We start from the raw sequence: 23,257 nt of genomic DNA on the forward strand, positions 1-23,257 counted from the left end.
GGTAACAAACTCTTAAAGATGATAAGAAGGAACAAAATATATAAAAAGCTTTTTGAAGACATTGTAACTAATTTTTTTTAGATTATTTGATCAATAATTTTGTTTAATTTCCTTTGAGTTAAGTTTAAAGTTTTTAGTTCACATATATCAAATAAACCAAGTCATAGTCTATTTATTTAGTTCCCTTTCATTTATTTTCCCTTAACAATTATATTCACAATCATGTTTATTGTTGCATGTCAATTATTATCATTGTAGTGCAACACAATCTGCTAATTAAAGTACTAAAATTTAAGTAATTTAAAGTATAGAAATGAATATAAAAGGTAACCAACTTACACATTTAATAAATCACTATAAATAAAAATGAACTTTATAACATTTCCTTAATTTAAATTAGCTGACCTTTCATTCTACGGTGTCTCTTTCCTTTGCCCTCAGATAAGGAAACGAAAATCCAATGAAGATGAGATCTTTTCCTAATAAACTCTTAGAGGAACATCATCACACTATTCAAAGATATGGACCATACTTGCTTTCAATCATGACCGTCGATTCATAATTATTAATACAAAGATGGAAAGTGAGAATGCAGTAGAAGTTTGAGATAACTTTTTTTTTTTTTTTTAAACATAGAAACTCAATTAAAATAAAATGGTAACATTTTCAAATTTATTTGTTCCAAAAAAAGTTTATAGTCTTTAAACTATAGTAAAAGTAGCTTAAAATTATAAGCATAGTTTTCAAAATATGGAAGCCAAAACATCAATTTAACCTATATCAAGACCTTTGAATTTTCAAGTTAAAAAAAATTAGGAAAATATATTTATGCTTTAAAAGAATTCATCAAGACATTTGAATTTTCAAGTTAAAATATATATATAATTATTTTAAAGACAACAAAAATTTAAAAATATTTTAATTTTAATTTTGATTTTGATATATTTAAAAACAGATTATTTAGAAAGCTCAAGTTTTGATTGTATTTTAATAATAATAATAAAAAAGGATAAAATATTGGGGATATTTTCTTAATAATTTACCAATTTAAAGAATATCCTAAAAACGTATAAAATGGATATATATATATATATATATATATAGAAGCCGCCAAAAGAAGTGTGGTTAGTCATTGGTGTGTGGGGTAATGGAGATGAACGGTTCAGATTAAGTTCCTTAAGCTCCAAGCTGAAGCACAGCGCCTACCGATGTTGACCTAAGAAGCAGAAACCGGCGTCGAAAATTAAATGCTAAATAAAAGTAAAAGTAGGGTCCATGATAGATACGTGTAAAACTTTTTATTTATTTATTTATTATCATTATTATAATTACTCTCCATTTTATTTTATTTTTATTTTTTTTAGTTCAAAAGAGGTGAGAATAGAAGATTGGGTCAATTATTGTGTTTATTTTCGGTTGTTACAGAATTTATGCTCTCTTTCAGTGTGTTAGAGCAAAAAAAGTTTGGAAATGTCTTCTCTCAACGTGAATGAGTATTTCTTATGATCGTTTTATTAATAGTGGGTGGATCAACAAGTTCAGGTTGCTGTTTGAGTTCGGTTTTATAGTGGCTTGTGTTGGAACTTGGATTATATGGGATAACCAAAATAAGTTTATTTATTAGCATAGTATCCCTTAGGTGGCTTTTCGTTGCCAATGGCGGGTGGACTACCTCGCTTCTTTCTCTTGTCAAGGAATGATATAGGTTGGTGTCAAGTGGAAGGAAAATTTGCCTAGTCCATTCGCTTGTACAAACAATTAGGTTACTTTTTTTTTTATGCAACCTATTGGGTTGGTACATAGGTTTTTGGTTATTTCGATGTTGTGGTGCTTGATCGTGAGGCTACTATTAGAGGAGTCAAGTATGACTTTTATGATTATCATTTATTTTCTTTATGTGATGAACCTCAAGCTATGGTGTAGGGTCTTTCAACCTTGCTTCTCGTTCTATGGAAAAGAAGTTGACTACTCCTTATAAAAATTCTAAATGACACGATCTATTCTCATCCTGACAATAAATCGATGATTGAAGAGACTTCATGGCTAGCTTCTTCATTTGACGTTGTTGCCTTTTGCTTTGTTCATGTACAATGAATTGACAACTCACACTTACTCACAAAAATTTCTTTAGAGTTCAACATTCTTGTCGACTGTTTTTCCCTAGTTAGTTAATGAATTGTTTTAAACACATATTTTTTTGTTTTTACCTTGCATTGTGGTTTATTTTTCTTCTAAAAAGAGGCACTGTAGGTTTATGGAGTATTTATGGACATGTCAATGTTCCTTTGATACTTATGGACATGAAAAAAGTGTATTTATAAACGTGTGAATGTTCGTTTGATACTAAGTTTTGTATTTGAACATAAATATTGAACTAGATAGAAAGTTTATGAATATGTCAGTGTGAGTATAATTCAAGATAGACTATATGCTAATAATATGAGTTTGACTTAGTCGTATTAACATGTACTCCATTTTTAGAGGTTAAAAATTTAGAGCCCGTTTGATCACGTTTCTGTTTCTTGTTCATTTTTTCTTCATTTTTAGGAACAAGAAACAAAATTATGTTTGATCATTATTCTTGTTTCTTGAAAAAACGAAACAGAAAAAGAAATTTGTTTGATAATTATTTCTTGTTTTTCGTTTCTTGAGTTATTTTTTTTAATATTTTCACTTATTTATTTTAGTTTAAATATATTTAATAATGTAAAAAACAAAAAATATACACAATTCATTAAAACATGAAAAATAATAAAATATTAACATGATCAAATACACATAAATACCGTTACAAACACCGACGGATTTAGTATAGGCCCAGTGGGGGCACCCTCTCAATTTTATTGTCTTTATATAATATATATATATAAACAAAATCTTTATTGGTAATTATGCTTGTCAGCCCCCTTCCAACCAAAACTTGAGTAGTTTTTTTTCCATTTTTTTTATTTTTTCTCTAAGTTACAACTCGAAGCTCCATTGTCAATAAATTACAAAACTAATAAATATTATACAATAGTTTATATTAACAATATGTTGTTAAATTTTGATTTGAAATATTATTTTTTATTCAATTCATTTCTCTTAAATGATGTTGATTCAAATTCAACTCAATTATATTCTTATATAAAGGTCGTTGTTTACACAAGATTTGCGGAGAAATGTAATTCGTTGAATTGAACTTTATATATTTATTGATATAGTGAATACAATCTCTAATATTTACCCATATGATGATCTCTCAAATACAAGTTAAAGTTTAGAACTTCTCAATTTTCGGTCTTTGAGAAGTTGTAGTTGCAAGTCTATTATTTGAGTTTCAATCTTCTGGAATTCAAAGAAAACTTGATCTTTCAAGTCTTCAATCTTTCAGGAGATGATAATCTCGACGTTGATAAGAACTTGCACATCTTGAGAGCTTTTAAAAGTTTGAGTCTTCAATTCTTCGGAGCTTCAATTCTTCAACTAAATATCCCAAAATTGAATGAGAACATATCTATTTATAGAGAATTTTCATGGGTTTTAGGTGAACTTGAGTTTGGACCCATTGATTGTTGGACTTGGGCCCATGCACCGGTTGGATTTGAGCTTGAGCCCATTATCATTTATTGACCAACTTTTTATATTTATGGCTTGAATTAGGCTCAGTACGATAAAACTTAATAACTTAAACCTAAATCAAATTATAATTATCACAATATTTGATGTGATGATGCGACATAATTTAATTGAGCAAAACATTTGTGGTTGTAAAATATTAAAGATAACCTAAATAATTATTTTAGTAAAAAAAATATAATGTGAAATTATAATTCATTTCAATTATACGAAAAACAATGAATTTAAATATAAAATGACATATAACATGAAAATCTAAAATTTGAATTTTAAAATATAGAAAATATTTAAATTCCTATTCACAATTAAAATTTGGAAGATAACAGTAAAATATAAATTTAAGTATTCAACAGATTAAAATTCAAATTTAACATATAAATATAAATATAAAATAAATACAACTAAATATAAAAGAAAATTTTAAATTACGTCTAAAATTTGGAAATCAAATAATACATTAATCTAAAATATTGAAAATTTTAAAATTAGATTTATCATATAATTAAAAATATTAAACATTTATATTAAATATTAATAAAAAGGAAAAATAAATTAAAAAATTTTAAAGAGACATTTTTAAGAAATAATAAAAAATATATAAACTATTTACACTCTATGCCAAAAAGATCACTAAAGATAATAGATTTAATTTTAAAGTGTAAATAGTTCGTACATTGTGTCATTATTTTTTACAATTCTCTAATATTTAATAAACGTATAAATATGAAAGGTTAATAAAGGAAGAAAAAAAAAGAAATATTAAACATATAAATATGAAACATTAATAAAGAAATATATATATATATATATATATATATATATTATATATATATATTATATATATTATATATATATATATATATATGATAATTGGGAATTATAACCCAAGACTTGAAAATGAATACAAGTCTCTCTCACCGCCAACGAGCCAACGAGCCAACAAGAAATTTTAAAACATAGCAGAAAGGAAATAAAATAAAATGGGAACATAACTCGATTTCCTAGTTTCTCTATTTTTGTCCAATTTTTAAATATAAATGGTTACCAAACACATCTATTTTTTTTTTAAGAAAAAGAGAAATAGAAACAGAAGACAAAAAATAAGAACGCTATCCTAGACTTTAATCTATGTGTTTCAATGCTAGTACTCGAAGAAGTCAAGAAAATAAAGGAAGTTGGAGATGAAAATGAGAAACAAAAAATGTCACCCCTCGCCCTAAAATCACTCTATACAACCAAGTGGAGATGTGATCACATAGATATTCTATACGAGCCTTTTCCACGAAATAACATGAAGAACGTCTGGTAAGCAGATTAAACACAACCAGCAAGCTTAATGTGAAATGAGAACTCAATTGAAATAGTAAGACTTCATTGATGTTTAATAACAAAGTTCATTTAACCCTCAGTACAAGGTTCCTTCAAAAGAAACTAGATACAAACTCAAAACACAATTCTACTCTTCTCGCTTAGCTTCTACATACTATGCGAGTTGATAGTGACTACTACCAAAATGATGTGTATAACGTATAGCACAATAGGTGATTCAACGCTGGATGCCATTCACTACTTGTGGGGGAGGGGGATAAAACAAAACATTTAAAAGATTAAACGAAAATGTCTAGCGAGTTGGGTCTTTAATCAACAGCTTTAATAGATCAAATTTTGTCTTAACACGTTACAAATTATTTCGCCAAATCATGTGATACAAACAATATGAGTTTCAATAGAAAAACATTGAACCTAAAACCAATCATTTCAATGTGTTAGGCTATTCAACACAATTCAAAGCTCACCATTAAACATTCATAATCGCATGAAAATCATTTCTTAATAAATCATGTATAAAAACGGATCAAATCACGTAGAACACATTTTATCAAACTCATCATATCATCATAACGCAAAATCATTTTGCATAGTTAATTACACCTTTGTACCATTTCTTAACTCAAGTGTTTACCAAACTTTTTTTTATCAAGTTGCAGCTATGCACAATAGTTTCATTGCGTTCAACAAGTTTCCATCAATTCCATATTGCATAACATGTTTTTCAATGACAGATCACACAGTAAGCACATGACATCTCATACCAAATCATACAGCAAGTATGAGACATGTTTATATTCCTAATCACATAGCAAAAATATAGTATCTTATCTCAAACCACACAATAAGGATAAAGACATCCCACACTAAAACACACAGTAAATGTGAGAAAATTCTATCGCACAGGGTACACAAGTTCATCTCATTTAATCATTTTAGTTCATTTCAAATTCAAATTATTTAGAAATCAAGTTTACTTCAAGGATTTAAGATCACAAGGAAAATCACATAAATCAAGAATCCAATAAACATATATTATTCGAGGGTTCAAAGCGTGAAAAATCATTTTAGTTCGAAAACATTTTAAGAAGAATCACTCACAATCAACAATCAGCTAGCTTTTTTGCACTTCCTTGCAACTTTTTGTCGGATTCAAGCTTCTGAAGAATCTCTGAAAATCTTGAATTTCTCACGATTCTTTCTTAAATGAACACAAGATAAAAGCAGCTTCAAGATGATCGGACTTCATCTATCCATAAGCCTCTTTGGTAACACTTTCCATGTCTAAATGATTACCTCTACATTGTGAGAATAAGCCAATACCAAAACGTCACGTGTCAATGTCATTTTCTTATCCTAAACTTTGATTGGACGATAATATCAAATCAATAGCCAACTTTCTTACACGAGGATGATGTCACTACTTTTCTGGTGAAGGAAGTTCACATCACATAGTAATTCATTGCATAGCCTTTATCGTTACATAGAGCAAAACACAAGTTACTTTTCAATCTTTTCTGCAATATAACAGTCTTATTGTATAGGTCAATCTTGATGTATGAATCTTATCGCATAAGATAAAACGTGGTCATGGCCTCAGAAAATGATAGTAAAATGCAATCTGCATGACTAGAAGAGGGGGAGATGGGGTCTTTGGAGGGGAGGGATAAAAGAAGGAAGTGGAAGACAAAATAATTCATTTAATTTTCTAATAATTAAAATAAATATTTTTTTAATTTAAAAAAGATATATTATTTTATAAATAAAAAAACAAAGTGTCACATCGACTTTCTATTAGTAATAAATAAAAAAAAATTGACGGAGAGGGTTAAGATACCACCAAAACCAAACTCAATAAATATGTTGAATTTGGACTCAAATACAACCCTAAGTCAAACCCTCTTTTTCTTTCTCTCTTTCTTTCTTTTTTTCTTTTAAAGTGCACTTTTTTTTTTTTGATAAATAGAGAAATTTGTTTGTATAGCAAAGTTTCATTTGAATATAATACCATAATAGTTTATTTAACCTCAAACTAAGTAAAATTTTCCCTTCCAATTTTTTAAGCATAATTTTTTATTTTCTCCTCAATCAAGAATAAAAATGAAAGAAATTAGAAGTTTTATGAAATTCTTCCACATTTATAAAATATATCCATCAGCGTCTTTATAGACAAGTATGCGGTAAATTACAAAGCACTAAAAATTGGTATGAAAGTGACAAATGACAAAGACATGAGAATAGAATAAGTATAATCAATATCAATTATAAATTTTATAATAGTTTTATTTGATTTTTCAAAAAGTTTTCACTTTTTCCTATAAGTTTATTTCTATGCATGTCTCTAAATGCTTTATACAACTTCCACATTTGTTTGGAGGTTTCTTTTTCTAAAGTTTTGTTGGAGGCATTTTTCAATGGGTTGTTGGCTAAGAAGCAAAAATTAAATATGATAATTATAGTTGATAGTAATTTTAGAAACAATAATTAAATATATTATATTAATTTCTTTAAAAAAAAGTCTGTCATCCATAGACTTTAATAAATTTTACAATATTTTTAATTTTATAAAACGTTGCTATAAACTAGTTACTTTGAAGAAATATTTAGACAAAAGACATTAATTGAATAAGAAATTTTACAAACGTCATAATTTGAAAATTATTTTCTTAAATAGGAAAGATAATATTTTAGGGACCATTCTAACTTTTTCATAATTATTAATTACATATTAGGATTATTCATTAGATATTTTATTCATAATATTATTTGAAATATTTTCTTATTGAAAATGATTTGAATTTAATATGAATTCCATTAACTATAAATCAAAATATATTATAATATGGGTAATTTTATTCTAATTTGTAATAGCGGTATGATATATTCTTTCCAAAACTATCATTTTACTTATTATTCTTTATTGTCGACAACCATTATTGTCCATCACTTGAAACTTTAAAAAATTCAATCATAAACACGAAAACTAAAAAATCCTCAGTAAGTCATTTGTTATTTTACCAATTTAAAATTAAATAGTTAAACTACATGATTAGATCATTGAGAGTATATCATCTGCGTATATATCGTATATTTTAACGATATACCCCTCGTTTTAATGATTTTCTGATGTGATTTAGTAAATATACACCACATATTATTTATAATTATACTAGTTTTATAATATTATCGCAATATATAATAGTTTGTATATGTGATTTATTATATATATACCACATCTGGTTTACATTTATATTAGTTTTATAAATTACCCGTAATATATAATACTTTTTAGTTGATGTTTTATAATAAATACCATATATTATTTGCAATTATACTAATTTTATAATATTATTGTAATATATAGTACTTTGTACATGTGATTTATTATATATATACCACATTTAATTTACATTTATATTAGTTTTATATATTATTCGTGAGATATAATACTTTTAGTTATGTTTTGTAAAAGATATCATACGAAATGAATTTGATTTTTTTGAATATGGAAAGTGAGGTTTCATCAGTATCAGTTTTCTATTTTAATGATCCACGATCTTCTCATTATAATTAATATTTATGTATATTTAAAACAACAAAAAAAATACCATATGGACATATTGATAATTTGGGCATATTTTTGTGTAATACTGTGGCCCATTCATTAAAATATTAGTAATTTATATATATATTTTTATAATATCTTAGGGTAAATTAGGGTATATGAGTTAAAAGACCTTATTTTGAATTCCATCTTGGAAAGGTAGTGTTTGGGCCACAAGGGCCTGTGTCAAGTGTCTTATTGGGCCTCATAAGCCCATTTCTTTACTTTCAATTTCCGCTTTCACCTTCGCCGATTTCATTCCCCCCGTGTCGATCTTCTTATCTCCCTCACCTCACCGCTTCCAACTCTGTTCCCTCCCCGTCGATCTCCCCACGGCAACTCTCTCATTCCTCTCCGTCTCTTTCGTCTACCTCAGGGTCTTTCTCTGTTTTCTTTTAATCTCTGATAAGTGGCAGTAAGTGTAAACTCCTAAGGTAAGTTTTCACTCTTCTTGAACTCTGCTACTTCTTCGTTCGGTTGCGAAATGAGAACCTTTCAGGTTGCTTTGCGAACTCTTGGCGGTGGCTTATCTCGGGGATTAAAGCAACCTTCTGTGCTCAGGAACCTTTCCACAAACGCCGCTCGTGGTAATTTACCATTTGTTTTGGATTTAAATCTATGAATTTTTATTTATACTGTGATTGCTGTAGTTCTTTTGGACTCGGGTGGAAATGCTTCAGGTTTATTCTAAGCTAATGTTGTTCAAATGTGTTTCCGTTTGGATATTGGTCTAGCAAAACCTCATGTTTGGTTGTAAATTTGATAATGTGTTTCAAGGCATGTATTTTATAACTTTCGTGTTTAAAATTTTTAAACAGGTAGTGGGTTTGATGATGATAATAAGGGAAAATTTGATTCGTTTGAGACTGCTGATGATTTTGAACGTCGGATTTTTGGGGGTGGTTCTATGGTGGATTCCGGAAATGATGCTTTCTTTCAGAAGTTTGATAGACTTGGCAAACCTCGTGAAAGAATAGGTTCAAAACTGAGTGGAGGAAACAATTTTCATGCGTTGTATGACCGTGAAGATAATTTTGACACTCTGTCGGATGGGATGGATGGCAAGTTGAAGAAAGCATCCACTTATTTTAAGTTTGATCCAGAGGAAATAGAAAAAGATGATTATACTTTCAGAGCAGATATGTCTTTCTCGCCTGGATCAACATACAATATCAAGGTATGTAGCTGAGCAACTAGTTAGTTTTATACTTGTTAAGAACAAAAGTTTATCCTTCATGGCTTCTATTTTTTATTCCACTGTGAATACATAATGATGCCAATCCAAGCATAGCTAGACACTTATTGCCATAAAAAATTACAGTGCCATTGAGAGAGCACTGAGCAGAGCATCTGTGTTAAAATGATGCTATTATTATTCTGTTACGCATAGAACAAATCGGTTCCTTTTGTGACTTCTTTCAATCTGTTGGTTTGATTCTTTGTCAAGCAGTTTGCAGTTTTGATGAGGAAGGACTTTGTATATTCATTTTCATTTTTCTTTTTATTACCACAACAAAGTTACAATTAAACCACCTAAAACATTACTTTTACCAGAACCAATCCATGTTTCCTTCAAAAGGCATACTGTGTGAGTTATGGCCAACTGTGCCTGGATTACCTGTGATGGATATGAACTTCACTATATTATCATTTTATTGCTGCTTGATACCTCTCTGCACCTTCTATAACTGATGTTGTGTTATGTTACCCTTGAGTACTTTTGAATTTATGCAGGATCTGGATCTAACAAAGCCAGGTTTTCGTAAACCTCCCAAAAGGGTTGAGTTTCAGGTGACAACGGAGGAGGCTTTAAGAAAAGCTGATTTCAGGGTGAGCATTCCTGCATTTCATTTACCTTTCCGTTTTACAAATCCCGTTTCTCATTTCATTATGGATACCTAGGACTAGGATTAGGATTAGAACTTGGTCAGAATTAGTTATACCTTGTACGGTAACATACCTTTTGATCTTTTGCGATCGTCTCTCATAGCTACGTAGTTGAATATGGATATCTTATGGCATGGATTTTTCGTCTATTAAGTATCGTAGCTTATGAATTAGAAAAGAGGGTCATAGCTTTAAACCTTGGTTTTGAATCTAGTAAATTTGAGTAGTTTGGAAATTTCAATGTTCAAGAAATGATAAATTGGAATAGAATTTAGCTGCCGGTTTCCTGCACACTTCTGTTTAAGAAGTCTGGCTGGTAGTGTACATTTGTGTTTCTTTGATAAAAAATGTCCATGCCTAGAATGAAAGGAGTCATATGGTTAAGTGTTTTTAAATGCCCAAGGTGCACTAATGCACAATGGCTCTCCGGATTCTTGGTACAAGATGCACAAAAAGGTGCAGTTTTTTTTTGTGAGGTGCACTACATATAAAAACATTACATTAAAAAGAGAAAACATAGTTAAAGTGGAAATATAGGAAAAACACCCAAACACAAGAAATTTTGCATTTAGGTTTAGTAAGCTCGAATCTTTTAGTTAACAAAGAAGAAAAACCCTTAATTGTTACTATCTTTTAAAATAATGAAAAAGGCCCAAGGCCCAGAGCTTTGAGCCTTGAGCCTTCACATAATGTGCACGCCATATTTTGCCAAACCAGCACCTTAGGTACATTCTCGAGAGGGCTTTTTAAAACACTGCTTTTGGTTTGAAATTTGCCTATCATAATAAGCTTAATCAAGTCATCAATGGCCAATGGACCATCGAAGTTTTCATATAAATTGTAGTTAATCAATTTACAAGTTTCCACACACCGTGCAGTCAATCAAGAAAGTAAGATCATGTAATGGCCTCTTTAGAGGGTGTTTGGCCTATGGGTTTGGAATTAAGGGGGGGTTTAGCACTTGAAGCCAAATCCATGTTTGGGCACTTGTAATAAAATTCCTAAGATTCAGAAACTAAACCCATGGGCTTGGAATATATATATATTATGAATGCCATAGGTTTAAAAAAACTTTCACTTCAACCTCTTATCATTAGACAATAATCATGGATGACCGTTGGCCAATTTCACAGTTAACCATTGATGACCGATCAATGGTCACAACGACCGATTGTCTTGACCGTCGGCTTCATATCATCTAGATCATTGGATCCAGATCGTCTTGACAGTTGATTATTGATTGTTTTGACCGTTGATTATTGATAGTCGATTATCAGTTGTCTTGATCGCTGGTGACCTACAACTTTGGACATCACTGTCATCGAATGAACATCTTGATCGTTGGCGATCATTCGTTATCGTTAATGATTGATCGTAACGTCCAGTGTTTTTAAAGGCGCAATGCGCGGCCTTTTTTCATAAGGCGCACTATATATAAAAAGAAAAATATATATATATATATACACACACAAATAGCAGAGCAACAATATATAAAATATAAGTATGTAACCAAGATGGAATTGAGACTTAACTCTAATGTATAAAATATTATAAAATTAGTTTTCTACCTAAAAAATAAAACACAAAACTACTCAGTATTCAACAAGTCAACAATCAAAATAAAAGTTCATCCCTAAAGAACAAACTCATCATCACTAAATTGATCATCGTCTTCATTCACTCTTTCGTTAGACTTATAGCTATCAGTATCTTCTTCTTCCAAATCAAAGTCATCCAAATTTACTTGTTTGGGTTGCGTGGTAGACGAGGATGAGCATGAAACATTAGTCTTTGCTCTTGAGGTACTAGCTCTAGAATAGAATGATTGTTCTTTTGCTCCGATAGCTCTTGAGACATCACCCCACGTTAAAGAATCATCGTCAAAACACTACTAAGGTCTCTTGAGGTACTAGCTCTAGAATAGAATGATGGTTCTTTTGCTCCGGCAACTCTTGAAACACGTGCCTTAGTGGGCTTTTTAAAACACTACTAACGTATGTTAATAAACGATCGTGGTGATGGTCAATGACCAATAGCCATGACGCTTGACGATCAACTGTGGTTGGTGACCAACCAATCGTCTTAATCATTGGCGACTGTTGTCCATCTTCACCATTGATCGACGACCGTCTTCACCAAGGCATTTTACAATCTTTTCCATGGGTTTGACTAACAAACACTATTCAAGCCTATGGATTACCTTTTTTTTCCTTAATTCAACCAAGAAAATTTGTCAGCCAACTTCGGATAGCACCCCTGGTGACTATTGTCGGTCGACCATTGGGTTGCCATTTCCAACAACTCCATTGGCAAACTTCCGACCACCAACATTGGTGACCACCGCCAACCTTGAAAAATGATTAAAAATGAATTTTTGAAAGGACCTTTTTTTAATCATTCGTTCCAAATAGGCCTTTGACTTAATCACAATAATGTTTTTTAAAATATATTTTCTCATTCTTCTATTTTTTTTTTCTTTTGGAGTTTTTTTAATAATAATTATTAGATCATTTTTTTAATTATCTCTTTTCTCTTATTTGTTTAAAATTAATTTATCTTTCATTTTTTGAGATTGTTTTTATTTTGTTATATTTTTCTAGTGGAAAATTGATGACCTATCTATGGTGATTTCAAGTATAAATCAAATATCACCTAGGAAGCACAAATACCGACACTGACACGACGATACACCATTTTAAAAAAAAGTAGGATACGACACGTCAGGGACACATCAGTTTTTTACTTTAAAAAATTAAATATATGTCATGCATACAATCATATAAACCTATTACATAACAAGGATTCCAATTAAAAATTTCAAGAAGTCATAAAACAGCAGAGTAGTTTTTTCAACCCAACTAAAGTCGAAAGGAAAAAAATTACAAAACTACAAAATAGAATCAAGAATGTGTCTTCATTCTTCTCCAATGATCTCTTGAGAATTCCTGAACTTCAGCCTCACCACCAACATAGATAAAAACAATAGCTTCTAATTCTGGTTCGTGAATTGTGGTCTGCTGGTCAGCTTGCATAACTTAATATATTAGAGCTAAAACGTAAAGGGTAAAGGAATAGGAATTCAGATAATGGGCTTGGGCTGTTTCTTTTTTTCTTTAATCATACGTTTTGGAAACATGTCCTGGTCGTACTTTTGATGTGTTCGAAAATTATATAAAAAAAAAAAAGAAAAAGAATTGGACACGCCAGGTGGTGTGTCGGAGATGTCAAGGTGTGTCGGAGATGTCAAGGAGTGTCGGTGTCGGAAACGTGTCCAACATTGATACTTTGCCATATTTCTAGTGTTGGTGCTTCTTAGAATATCACTATATTGGTAATATAGTGGAAATTGTAAATGTAACCATAACCATGATGGTAATATAGTGGAAATTGTAGATGTAACCATAACCACGACAAAATGTAACTCTATTAAAAAATTAATAATAAAATTTAGGATGTACAATTAAAAAAACAGACTAGCTAAACCCATGAATTCAAAACCAACATCCAAACACAGGCATCAGAAACCCAAACTTCCAAATCCTGCACCCCAAACACATGCATTTGAACTCATCATTTGATTCCGAATCTGAATCTGCGCGCCAAACGCCCCCTTGAGTGTCTCACAGTTGCTCGTTTGCAAATCATTAAATTTTCAGTGCTGCCAAAAAGTAGTCTGACCATAATTTATTACATGTTTGATATTGTGATATACCTGAATATAATACAAGATAAAGTTTGAGGTACTTGAACCCTCCCCATCTTGAGTAAACTCACAAGCCCTAATTCACATATCAAAATATTGCTGTCCATCTCCATTCCTCTTTCTCTCTACGTATGTCCTAACAATAGCAAACCGATCCACTAATTACTAATATACCTTTAATATTCCTCAAGGCCATTCATCGTTCCCAACCCCTAAAACGCACCTTGTCCTAATGTGTGGTTAACTAAAAATGGAATTTGCTGGAAAGAAAAGAAATATGCTGGAAAAAATGCCAAAGATTTGAAAATTGGTCTCTTAATAATGCTGGAACAATGGCCTTCATTCACCTTGTTCAGCCCACTTCAAAAATAATTTTCAAGCCCAGGTTCCAAATCCCATTAACGTGAACCAAATCCAAACCCAACAAACCCTCAATGTGTTGTATGCTTTTGAAATTAAAAACCAGCCCATTTAAGTCCAGCCCCTTCCAACCCAACATTAAGCTGTCTTTTTCCCATGACCAGAGCCCCACCTCCTGATGTCTCATGTGGTTAAGGGATCTCTTCCCTTCATCTTCACGAAATCTATGCTTCCCTCAAGCCCTCATCTCTGCCCAAACTGGCTTACACCGGCGACTATTTCCGTTGTTGTGTGAACTGTCCACCATCGCCCTTTCCACCAAAATATCTTCTCTACCCTTGAGTCGACACCTTTCCTAATAAATTATCTTCCACCTTCGAACCCTCGATTGCTAGTGATCTCTCTTTTATGAAACAGAGACAAGCCTCCTTATTAATAATAAATGAGACTAATGTTCAAAGTACAAAAGTATTATACTAATAGCAAAATAAGAAAAGACAATATCATCCAAACAAACTAAACAAAGATGAGCTTGGGCAATACAAATGTGAAAACGACCAACAAACAATCACAAAGACAAAGGAGAAACGACGACAGAACCAAAGCAATAGAGTATTGAAACATTAGTAAATAGCTTAATACAAAGAAGATATAGACACTTTGACGAAAAAGCAGCCACTTCAGACAGAAATTTTGCATTCCACATGCTTCAATTTGAAAGGTGAAGGGGAACACCAAGCAGAGGCAATCGGATGCTTCAAAACTTTTCAACCCAAATAATTCTTTCCCCAGAGTTCTTTGCCCTCCATCAATAATTGTGATAACAAGGACAAAACATCCAAAAAGTTAACTTTTAAGCTAACATCAATCAGAAGACTTGGCTTTCTCTCCCATGTGAAAATAGAACTTCTTAGAAAGACAAACGGAGGTTCAAAATCAGGGGAGGACTGCAATCAGCAGTTGAAGTATCAAACAAAGATCAGACAACAATCATCAACTATCGACTTTAAATGATCTGGGCTTTTGCAAGACTGGGAATGAGAGCGAGTAACTGTGGACATCTTTTCAACTTTCAGTTCCTCCTCACATTTAAATAAAGCACTTAGATCAGAACCTCTAAAAAAAATTCACCCTAGAGTTGGGCAAAGGGAAAACAGAATGCTTAAGCTGTGGAGGAAGAAGAGATTGTGAAGCTGAGACGGTAGAATGGGTTGGAAGAAGTGATTGGGTGCTTTCAAAAGTGTTAAATTTTCATACTTCAACAAGGAATAAATCATTCTCATACAAATAGAGTAGGGAGAAATGTTTGCCGGAAAACTTATACAGCTTTCAACCTCCATTTTGAACTTGTTTGCCGGAAAACTGAATAAAAAAAATTCACCTCTGGCGGGGAACTGAGAAATGAGAAAACTTTCGGCCTCAGAATACTGGTGAGGATGGTTTTTGCTGGAGAACTGGTAGCTTAGGAAAGTCGGAAGGGTAGGGGTGGAAGGGGAGGAGAGAGGAGAGAGGAGAGACCAGAGAATTCTCAACACACGTGTTTAATACATCTAGTGGAGTTCTCAACACATGTTAGTTTGTAACTTCACTACAGGTACCAATTCTCCAGGATGTGAAGGTCTTCACCATTTTGTAATACTGTGTTAAAATCGATCGCTGGTGATCTCTTTGAAGAACTTTCCCCTTTGTCACCGAGAACATATGCACGAAATTTCCAGCGGTGTCTTCCACACGACTTCATCCCTATTTATCAATGCATTCTTCAACACCGATGTTTTTCAGTTGGACCTTCCATTATTTTTTTACGAAATTTGCAGCACATTCCCTGAACCTTCTCCTTGATTTGTCTCTGTGATTGTTGTTGACGATAGACTCTATAAGTGACTTGTTGAAGGTCCAATTCCGATCCCTCTGCTACCTCCACTCATCCCTTTCGTTGGCGCTTCTTCCAAGTTGTCTCCAACCATCAAATCAACACTCAGTGAACTCTTCGCAGAACTTTTGCCCCATTGCCTGGAATTCCTTTTCGATGGTATGCACCATTGCCTGGAATTCCTTTTTGATGGTATGCAAACCTCGATAGTTTTTTGGTTGGCTGCTCTTTGCAATGGACAGTCATCCAGCACACTTGGTTCTTTCTACACCTCTTTTCACGCTTTCTCATTTGCCTCCTGTCTACATCACTTTCCCTAAATCTTTTCTCCCATTTGTTCTTGCTCGATTTCTTGTTTTTTCTTCTCAGTCTTCTTTGCAAGAAGATTTAGAGGCTTCTTTCCTTCTTCTTCCTCATTGCTTATAACAGTTTGTTCCTTCTCAATCACTGATTCTGAAACTTTTTGCACCGAGTAAGTTCCCACCACATTTTTCTTTGGTTCCACTGAAGCTAATTCCATAATTCCTTTCTCGTTATCAGTTACCATTCACTTTGATGAAGCTGATCCTCAATCGCTGCACATCCAGGTCTCCTGGCGACACAACCAAATTCAGCTGTGATCCGACAGGAAGTCAAAATTTCCACTAAGCTCCTTAAATTGAGAATCCATCCTTGATTTCGTTGCTGCTTGCTTCTCTCCCACTTCAAGCAACTTCTCTTCCTTCCATCTTTTTCATAATGCCAAGATTGATCGCTCTGATACCAAATTGCTTAAACTAGGTTATATTGAGATATAAAAGATAATGGTAACACAAGATAAACCAAGTGTTTGAGGTACTTGGACCCTCCCAATTTTGAAAAAAACTCTTAGCCCTGATTCACACATGAAAATATTGCTTTCCTTCTCCATTCTCTTTTCTCTCTATTTATAACAAACTTCCCTGACAAACTGCTCCACTAATTACTAATATACCCTTAATATTCCCCATGACCATTCCTCTCCTAGTGATTCTAAAATGGTTAAAACGACTTGTCATTTTCAAAATCTTTTGCAAAATGCTTTTAATAAGTCAACATCCGTTTTAAATAGTATGAAAATTGCGTTTTCAAAAGTGTAAAATTAACCATTGAGTTGACTTCGAGTGATCGAGTGTCGGCCTTCGAGTGATTTTAAATATGACAAAAGTCACTCCCAAACATAGTGCTCTTTTTGTGGCCATTGAAATTTAGTCTTGTCCATAGCTCTATTTATGAAGTTTATTTATAATATAGAGTACCTCTTCGAGCAAATAAAATACTTGATGGGGGTTAAATTGTATTTCCATGTTTCTTACCCCTGCTGTAGGCATATCTAACTAGCGATTAGCTTGTTTGCAGAATGTTAGGTTTTTGGCGAACTTTATAACTGAGGCTGGGATCATTAACAAGAGGAGCAATGTAAACTTCTTGAACAAAAGCCAGATTTTGAACAAGTTGAGAGTCATCAACCTTTGTCTTATTTTATCATATCATCAATTTTTTTGCAGACACGTATTAGTGCCAAGGCACAGAGGAAAGTTGCACGTGAGATCAAAACTGCACGAGCATTTGGCTTAATGCCCTTCACAACAATGGGAACCAAATCATTCAATTTTGGCAAAAGCATGGAGAATCTTGATACGGACTTTGAGTATGAGGTTTTTGACAATGATAATACTGATGCAGATGGAGGTCACCCGCTCAGATCCTAAAGACCATGTTTTTAGATGGTTGTGAATGTGAATTATTTCCCTCACCCTTATCTTTCTTCGAAGTTGGTATTCATCTGCTGCGATTGACCCAATCATACGTACTCCAAATTTGTTGTGGCCAGGAAGGGAGTTATTGCAGAAACTTCATAGTCATAGTCTACTTCTCATCGTGATATTCTAAAATTTTGTTATGTATATTTTATGATTATTATGTGAAGGTGAGGTAACTCGTCATCCAGAAATTGATCTTCCTCCAGAAATCAACCCTCGGATGCCTGTTTTGGGATTAGTTATTACAATGACATGTTAGCAGAATAAAACTAGGGCCATCACACTGAGTTATGAAGAAAAACGTTCTGTTCTCTTCAGGGTTGCTTTCTTTTGGAATCATTGACGTATTAACAGAAGATTTTAAATCATTTTCTCTCTGCGTTGTTGAAAAGTATTTTTCATAGTTTCTCTCCTAACAGCTACATTGTGCTACGATCATGGTATTAAATTATTGACATGATATTTCCACCAGAATTTTACGTTTTCATGTGTTTGGTATCTATCTAAGGTGATCGAACTCTACCTGAAAGGTCAATATAAAGAAAAAGGTCATGTTTACTTATTTGAAAATAGTTAATCTACTACCATTTATTTATTTATATTTATATTTATTTGTAGGAAAGGGTTCGTCAGTGGCTTAGCTCTTCATGCTTCACCTTTTTTTTTCCGAAATATTCATCGTAGAAATTTTTTAAATTTTGGATAAGACTATTATTTGCATTTGATCTTGCAGATTCATACATTTGAGATCATATTACAACGATTCACAAAGAAATATCATGATGTATTAATTCTTTATCTGGTCTTGCCATAAAGTTAGGTTTGAGGAAGCTAATACATTTAAATATTGGTTTCGCCATAAAGATTCTGCAGAAGAGAGATTGTGTAAATGGAACAACACAAAATCTAACCTTGATGACTAAAGGTGAAAACTTTTCATACATCAAACATATATTACACCCATAATTTACAAATTTTGTGTAGTTCTTTTTTTTCTTTTAATTTTTCTGATCCATAATCATTCATGGTTCAACAAAACCATTCATTCTAAAATTCAATCCTAAAAACACCAAAGACAACTAAACTTTCACACAAAAACCCAGATTACGGATAAGTTTATTGGTATCGCCTCAAAAAACGAAACATCAAAACAAAGTTAAAACTCAAATGAATCATACAAAAGGAGATTTCAAGAACATCACCTCTACCCGTGATCCGATCATTGAAGCCTTTGATCTGATTCACAAACCAAAAATGCAGAAACCCAAATTACTCCGACCGATTTGCATACCTCTCCACATTCACATTCTGATCGCTGAGGTTAATCCCCGCCATGGGCTCTCCCAATCCAAAGCTCACCTCTGCAAGAACATCAGGATCACTGTAATGTGTTGCGGCTTGTACAATAGCCCTAGCTCGTCTTGCTGGATCGCTGCTCTTGAACACGCCGGAGCCGACGAACACTCCGTCGCATCCCAATTGCATCATCATCGCCGCATCAGCCGGAGTTGCAATTCCTCCAGCTGCGAAATGCACCACCGGTAGCCTGCCAAGCTGCTTGGTTTGCATAACCAAATCATACGGTGCTCCGATTTGCTTCGCGTAACAGAAAACTTCATCATCGTCCATATTCCTCAGCATTCTAATATCTCCCATCACAGACCTCACATGACGAACGGCCTCAACAATATCTCCAGTTCCGGCTTCGCCTTTAGTACGAATCATCGCAGCGCCTTCACGAATTCGACGTAATGCTTCCCCTAAATTCCGGCATCCGCATACGAAAGGGATCCTGAAATTGTGCTTGTTGATGTGATTCTTATCATCGGCTGGAGTCAGAACCTCGCTCTCGTCGATGTAATCGATGTCGATTGCCTCTAGAATTTGTGCCTCGACAAAATGACCAATTCGAACATTAGCCATGACAGGGATGGTCACAGCTTGCTTGATTTCTTTAATTAATTGGGGATCGCTCATGCGAGCGACTCCACCTTGTGCCCTAATGTCCGCGGGAACTCTCTGTAGGGCCATGACGGCGCAGGCGCCGGCCTCTTCGGCGATTCGAGCCTGCTGGGCATTAACGACATCCATAATGACACCGCCACGAAGCATTTGGGCTAAACCGGCCTTGACGGAGAAGGGAGATTTCTTGGTAGCTTCACATATGACGCCATTGCCGTAGACGGTGACTACGCCGGTGTCGGCCATTAGAGGGAAGTAGAAGAAAGAGAAAGAGAAAGAGAGGTCAAATTGAATATTGGTTTAGAGAAAGGGATATGTGTCAATGGGCGGTGACGTACGTAGAAGAAGCTTACGGTTCATTTAAGTAAGAGAGAAATGTGATTTTAAATTATATATATATATCTATTTCATTTTTATGGTTAATTTTCTTTCTATTTTCTCGGATAATTTTATGGTAATTTTAAGTAAATCTCTTTTGTCCCAACAAATATATGTACCTATGTATATTTCAATTAAAATATTAAATGTCATAAGTAAATCAATCTAAATTTATTATCATTATAACTCCAAAATCTGCGGCTGTAATTCTATTATTTTCAATCGTTTGTTGTATTTTTTTAACAAAAAAAGTTCAATTATTTTGTAAAAATAGAAGAGTAAAAAAGAAGGTCAAAAGTATTATAATTAATAAAATAGAGAAATTTGATTTTATTTAAAGCTGTAATATTCTTCTGAACTAGAAGGATCCATTTAAAACATCTCTTTCCAAGGAATGCTTGATTAATCTTGTGGACTTCTCAAAATATTAAAAGAGAAAAATAAACTACATTAATGTGTCTCTACCCCTAATTTCCATTCTCTTGTATTTGTATCTGTGTTTAGAGCAACTTAAGATCTCCTGCTTACAAATTTTCAACCATCATTCTTTTTAAATCTTTACATTTAATTTTCCAAAAAAAAAAAAAAGAACTCAAACTATATTTTCAAGTTGTAATATCATCATTTGATTCTTTTTTTTTGTGTGTGAACTTGATACGTACTAAAATTCAAGTTTAATCATTGTATAGAAGTTTCAGTTTTGTTGCCTATAGGTAGTAATGATACTTGTTCTTAAAATTGTTGAAGGTAAAGATGTTACTTGGTTCTTGACATTAATTAAGGATCAATCTACGCAATGTCCTTTAGTTGCTCATTTTATATATAAAGTTTTGGATATTTAATTGATTCTTCAACTTTTTGTTCCATAGTTGAGACTGATTTTGGGAGGTGAATTAACAATTTTTAAAGATGTTGATATTACCACTATTAAGAATGAATTGGCTTTTAAGGAGGAGTTGTTTTGTCTGTAGTAAAGAAATTTTGTTGAAGTTATTCCGCTGTCAAGACTAATTTTGAGTTTAAGACTTTAAGATCTAATTCAAGATCTATTGAGTTGAGATGTAATGAAGATGATTGTCTTTGGTTTGTTAGAGCATCACGTTATATGTATTAGTTTTGTATATTAATGTTCTAATATGTACTTATATTATATGTATTAGTTGGTTGATATATTTACTACATGATTTTCATTTTCTCAAATATTAATGCAAACCGTTTTAGTATTATTAAGTATATGAATGATATAACTTAGTGTATTAAACATATAATATGTACCAATGTTTACTAGTGAAGTATATTAAGTGTATCAACAGAGAACCTCAAATGTATCAAGTGTATTTGAATCAATTGAGTGTATCGGTAAATATAAAAAATGTACCAATACATCAAAGGTATCAAACATATAAACTGTATCAAGTGCATTGGATTTTTTGTGTGTATCGGTGAAGTATAAAATGTTTATCAATAGTGTATTTGGTGTATCAAACTTATAGAGAGTGTATTAAACTCATCAAGTGTATGAGCAAATCATAACAAATGTATTATGTTTAGTGCATCAATGTATTTAATTGATTGAGTGTATTTGCAAAGTTTAACAAATGTATCAACAACATATCAAGTGTATCAAATCAATTATGTATATCAAATGTTATTTAATTCATCGAATGTCTCAGCAAGAATAACAAGTGTATCAAAAACACATAAAGTGTATCAACAACATATCAAATAATGCGAATATTTATAGTTCTAAAGGGTAAGTCTGTAATTTTACATTTTTCAATTGTGGACTGGGCTTAAATTTTGTCATTTTGCAAATCCAAAAATAGTAGGTCATGAACTTAATTTATAAAACTAATTGAGATAGTGATGAGAATAGCAAAATTTAGTATAACAAACTTAAAAATAGAAGTCTGAAAAATATTAAGAATTTTGGTAAAATTATTGGTTACATAATCTTTTTTTAATCTTTTTTTACCCGTTTATACTCTTTTTTTACCCGTTTGCCAAATAACACACAATCACACATACAGTGTATTTGCAAATGGAGTGGCCTCGTTCTTCTTTCTCTCTCTTTTTTTTCTTTTTTAGTTTTGAACACATTCCTCTTCTTTTTTTTTCTGTTTTAAATTCGTTCTTCTTCCTCTACTTCTTCTTTTTTTTTTTTCTTTTTCTTTTATGTTTTAAATTCATTCTTCTTCCTCTTTGTTTGATTTTCTTCCAGTTTTAAATTATTATTCTTCCTCTTCCTCATCCTCTTCCTCTCACCGTTCTTTCTGAAATTTATTAATTGAAAATTTTGAAAATCAAACAAAATCAAAACCATAAAAGGAAGAAGAAGACAAAAAATTAAATAGGTTCTCTTTGTGATGAAATGAAATTGAGAGAAAAAGTAATAGAGAAACTCTTCACTTATAAAAACATGTTCACTTACAAAAATAAAAAAATGAAAAAGTCTTTAATTCATCCCTCTTTTTTTTCTTCTTTTTGTCTTTTTCATTTAAATTAATCTATAATAAATAAGTTTTTTTAAGAAATAAATTAAAATTACAAATTGTTTTAATATACTCTTCTTTTAATTTAACTTCAACAACTCCAATATAATTTGAAAATGATCAATTAAAAGCAATTACAAATTGACTGAAATAAAAACGTACAACATAAGTCGAATTACTACAAACGTAGGAGAGAATAAAACTTATGCAAATCATATTCCATAGAGAGGGATTATTGTTGTGTCGAACATAACTTAATTTAGAGTATTG

The 23,257-nt window shown here is 32.1% G+C and overlaps 2 protein-coding genes and 1 long non-coding RNA gene across 3 annotated transcripts; 1 reads left to right on the forward strand and 2 right to left on the reverse strand.

Moving 5' to 3' along the window:
• Nucleotides 1–4,954: 4,954 nt before the first annotated feature.
• Nucleotides 4,955–6,220, reverse strand: LOC116404648. Its single transcript, XR_004217625.1, has 2 exons — nt 6,049–6,220; nt 4,955–5,184 (listed from the first exon to the last, which is right to left on the reverse strand). It is a non-coding gene; the product is annotated as an uncharacterized LOC116404648 (long non-coding RNA).
• A 2,575-nt stretch (nt 6,221–8,795) lies between these two features.
• Nucleotides 8,796–18,640, forward strand: LOC101213524. Its single transcript, XM_004143112.3, has 5 exons — nt 8,796–9,138; nt 9,370–9,728; nt 10,286–10,381; nt 17,752–17,811; nt 17,901–18,640. The coding sequence occupies exons 1-5, from the start codon at nt 9,036–9,038 to the stop codon at nt 18,102–18,104; spliced, it is 822 nt and encodes a 273-aa protein (XP_004143160.1). The 5' UTR covers nt 8,796–9,035; the 3' UTR covers nt 18,105–18,640.
• A 405-nt stretch (nt 18,641–19,045) lies between these two features.
• On the reverse strand, nt 19,046–20,464 carry LOC101213282 (probable pyridoxal 5'-phosphate synthase subunit PDX1). Its single transcript, XM_004143111.3, has one exon. It carries the CDS (start codon nt 20,361–20,363, stop codon nt 19,425–19,427), a length of 939 nt encoding a protein of 312 aa, XP_004143159.1. The 5' UTR covers nt 20,364–20,464; the 3' UTR covers nt 19,046–19,424.
• Between the last annotated feature and the right edge of the window lie 2,793 nt (nt 20,465–23,257).

This window comes from Cucumis sativus, chromosome 6, assembly GCF_000004075.3.
Source record: "Cucumis sativus cultivar 9930 chromosome 6, Cucumber_9930_V3, whole genome shotgun sequence".
Classification (NCBI taxonomy): domain Eukaryota; kingdom Viridiplantae; phylum Streptophyta; class Magnoliopsida; order Cucurbitales; family Cucurbitaceae; genus Cucumis; species Cucumis sativus.